The sequence below is a fragment of the Physella acuta genome, unplaced genomic scaffold, assembly GCF_028476545.2.
Source record: "Physella acuta isolate Inbredline_101_S28 unplaced genomic scaffold, ASM2847654v3 ptg001058l, whole genome shotgun sequence".
Taxonomy (NCBI): Eukaryota; Metazoa; Mollusca; class Gastropoda; family Physidae; genus Physella; species Physella acuta.
In genome coordinates, this window is record NW_026732575.1 from 1,709,157 (window position 1) to 1,712,276 (window position 3,120).

The 3,120-nt window shown below is 36.2% G+C and overlaps 1 protein-coding gene across 1 annotated transcript; it reads left to right on the forward strand.

Moving 5' to 3' along the window:
* Positions 1-1,003: 1,003 nt before the first annotated feature.
* On the forward strand, positions 1,004-2,600 carry LOC131955172 (zinc finger MYM-type protein 1; the record flags this gene model as incomplete). Its single annotated transcript, XM_059319177.1, is given in 1 exon segment — positions 1,004-2,600. A coding segment is annotated over 1 exon segment (1,246 nt), but the record flags the coding sequence as incomplete, so codon positions are not given.
* Between the last annotated feature and the right edge of the window lie 520 nt (positions 2,601-3,120).

A 3,120-nucleotide genomic window follows, 5' to 3' on the forward strand; every position in this document is an offset into this window, starting at 1 on the left:
ATATGACTACCTTTTTACCTTAAGCTACAGCTATTGACTTGTGTCGATATTATTTAGGGCTTAAACACTAAACACTTAACCTGGCAGCCTCTAGAACAACAATGTATATCATTGTGATGAGAATTGCCTGTAGAATTTAGTTATGAATTTTATTATCGTGCTAAAGTTAAGTATAATAATCTGGAACGCAGTAGGCCAAGGGAAAGTTGGCCAAGGTTAGATCAGTTAAGGAGTGTCGAATGGGGAGGGGTGGGCTACGTGGGTAGGCCTTTGTTGTCTAATATGATTGTAGTGCAACCGGAAAGCGCCTAGAAATTTAAAAAAAAACAACAACGAAGGAATTGATTATTATTCGCATTGAGGTTCTATAATGTGTATGTTTTTACTACTTCAAAACATTTGAAATTCATTTCACTAATGGCGGATGAAACAGGGAAACTGAAAACTATTTAATTTTTAAAAAGATAAGTAAACTGAAAATGATAAAGATGGCAGAGGACACAAGGTTATCAGTTAAAGGGTGTGACAGGGGGGGGGGGGGGGGTGAGGGTGGGTTTGAATATGGGTACGTCTCAATTACTACCGGATGCACATCTGGCAGGAAAGCGTGGGCTGGACCCACAATTGTTGACACAAAACTTAGTGTTGGTAGATATAAAAACTGCGTAGGTGGTTAAATATAGATGTAGAGTCAGGAACCTACAGTAGTCATTTTTAGACAGTCAGAAAAGAAAGACCAATAATTATTTATTTTCTTATTCGCATAGTCGTGTTTTAATGTGTATCTTTTTGATAATTAAAGCAATTTAAATTCATTTTAATGATGTCGGATGGAAAAAGGAAATTTAAAACTACTTTATTAACTGATTTCTTTACAAAGAAAAATAAAACTGAAAATGATAAAAATGAAGATGGTACTATTGACTCTCAAACTACATTACATCAAGAAATTTCCATAAATTCAGCACCTTTGACTGTTTCTTGTGCAAATGATATCGGCAATTTTATCAAAGGAGTTATTACAGATGATACACGGTTGTATTTATTAGAAAACATCTGGCGTCCCGAAGAACTTTTTAAATTTCCAGCAAGCGGACAAAGAAATTTAAAGTTTCAATATTCGTGGCTACTTAGGTGGAACTGGTTGACTTATTCCAAATTACTTGATGGCGCATTTTGCAAATATTGTGTTTTGTTTAGTTTGAATTATGGTGGTGTAGGTAGTCAGCCTTTAGGTAAGTTATCAAAAATTCCATTTTCAAACTGGAAAAAGGCAACAGACAAGTTTAATGAGCACCAGCAATGTGAATATCATAAAAGAGCAATTTTACTTTCCCAAAATCGTAAATCGGTTATGGAGAAAAAAATAGAACCTATTAACATCGCCTTGAACTCATCAGTAAGTCAACAAATTCTAGAAAATCGTTTAAGGTTAGCGCCCATAATAGAAACTATAATTTTTTGCGGCCGACAAGGTCTTGCACTTAGGGGGCACAGGGATTTCGGAAATTTTCAGTTGGAGGATCCTGACGAAAATGATGGAAATTTTCGAGCTCTTTTAAGATACAAAGCCATGGGTGGAGACGAAACACTTAAACATCATCTAGAAAATTCTTCAAAAAATGCAAGATACTTAAGTCCCACCATTCAGAATGAAGTGATAAATGTGTGCAATAAATTAATTGTTCAAAAGATTGTTGCGAAAATTACTTCTGTTAAATTGTTTTCTGTCTTAGCCGATGAAACTAGTGATATAGCTGGTATGGAGCAATTTTCGTTGTGTGTTCGCTACTATGATAACGACATAAAGAAAATAAGGGAGGATTTCCTACAGTTTGTAGGTGTAACTGATCTAACAGGCAAAGGACTTGCAAATGTTTTAATGGACACTCTAGCAAATTTACACATAGACGGTAATTTTATGATAGGTCAAGGATATGATGGAGCCGCTGCAATGAGTGGTCGACTTCATGGGGCGCAACAATATGTTGCTGAGAAATTTGATTTGGCTATTTACGTGCATTGCGCATCTCACAGTCTAAACCTAGCACTTTCTGATGCCTGCGAACTACCAGCTGTAAGAAACTGTATGGGAATTCTTAATAGTACATACAACTTTTTTAACACACCAAAACGACAATCTTTGCTTGCAAATTCAATAGAGAAATTAACACCTAAAGCATCAGCATCTCGACTTAAACGATTGTGCGCAACCAGATGGATTGAGCGTCATGAGTCTGTCAACGTTTTTATACAGCTTCAAAAAGCAACTGTTGATGCACTGGAAATTATGTCATCCTGGCACGATACAACAACTTCTTCAACAGCGGTTCAACTTTTAGGTGCAATTAGGAGTCTTGAGTTTCAAGTTTCTCTTAGAGTTATCTCAAAAATCTTTGCAATAACACTTCCTGTCAGCAGAATACTCCAAACAGAAAACTTTGATCTATCTGCGGCTCTAAAATTTACAGAAGATTCAAGTAGCCTACTAGTGAATATGCGGAAGGATGCTGAATCAGAATTTACTACCGTATTTAATGAAGTCAAAGACATTTGTGAGGACTTCGACATAGATATACTTATTCCACGTCGAGCTGGAAAACAAATTCAACGCTGCAATGTTATGGCAAATACGCCTGAAGAGTATTACAGAATAGCTGTATTTATTCCTTTCCTTGATTCGGTTATATGTCAAATAGGAGACAGATTGCTAAAACATAAATCTGTTTTGAGAGGTTTTATGTGTCTTTTACCCAATGACTCGGGTTTTACCAAAGAACAGGAAAAGAATGCCATAATACTTATGCAAAAATATGAACGTTTGATTAACAGCAGTGTCATCGATGAAAGCATTGGAGAACTGAAACTGTGGTGGCGCCACATTATTACAAGTGGAAATGTACCGCAAAACGCTCATCAAGCTTTTTTAATGTGTGACGTAAAAATATTTCCAACAGTACACAAACTACTGCAAATATTTGTAACATTGCCTGTAACAACTGCCGTTAGCGAACGCTCTTTTTCCACTCTCAGACGGCTAAAAACGTACTTGCGAAATACTACTTGCGAGGATAGACTAAATGGATTGGCATTATTAAATATTCACCGACAAATTGAAAT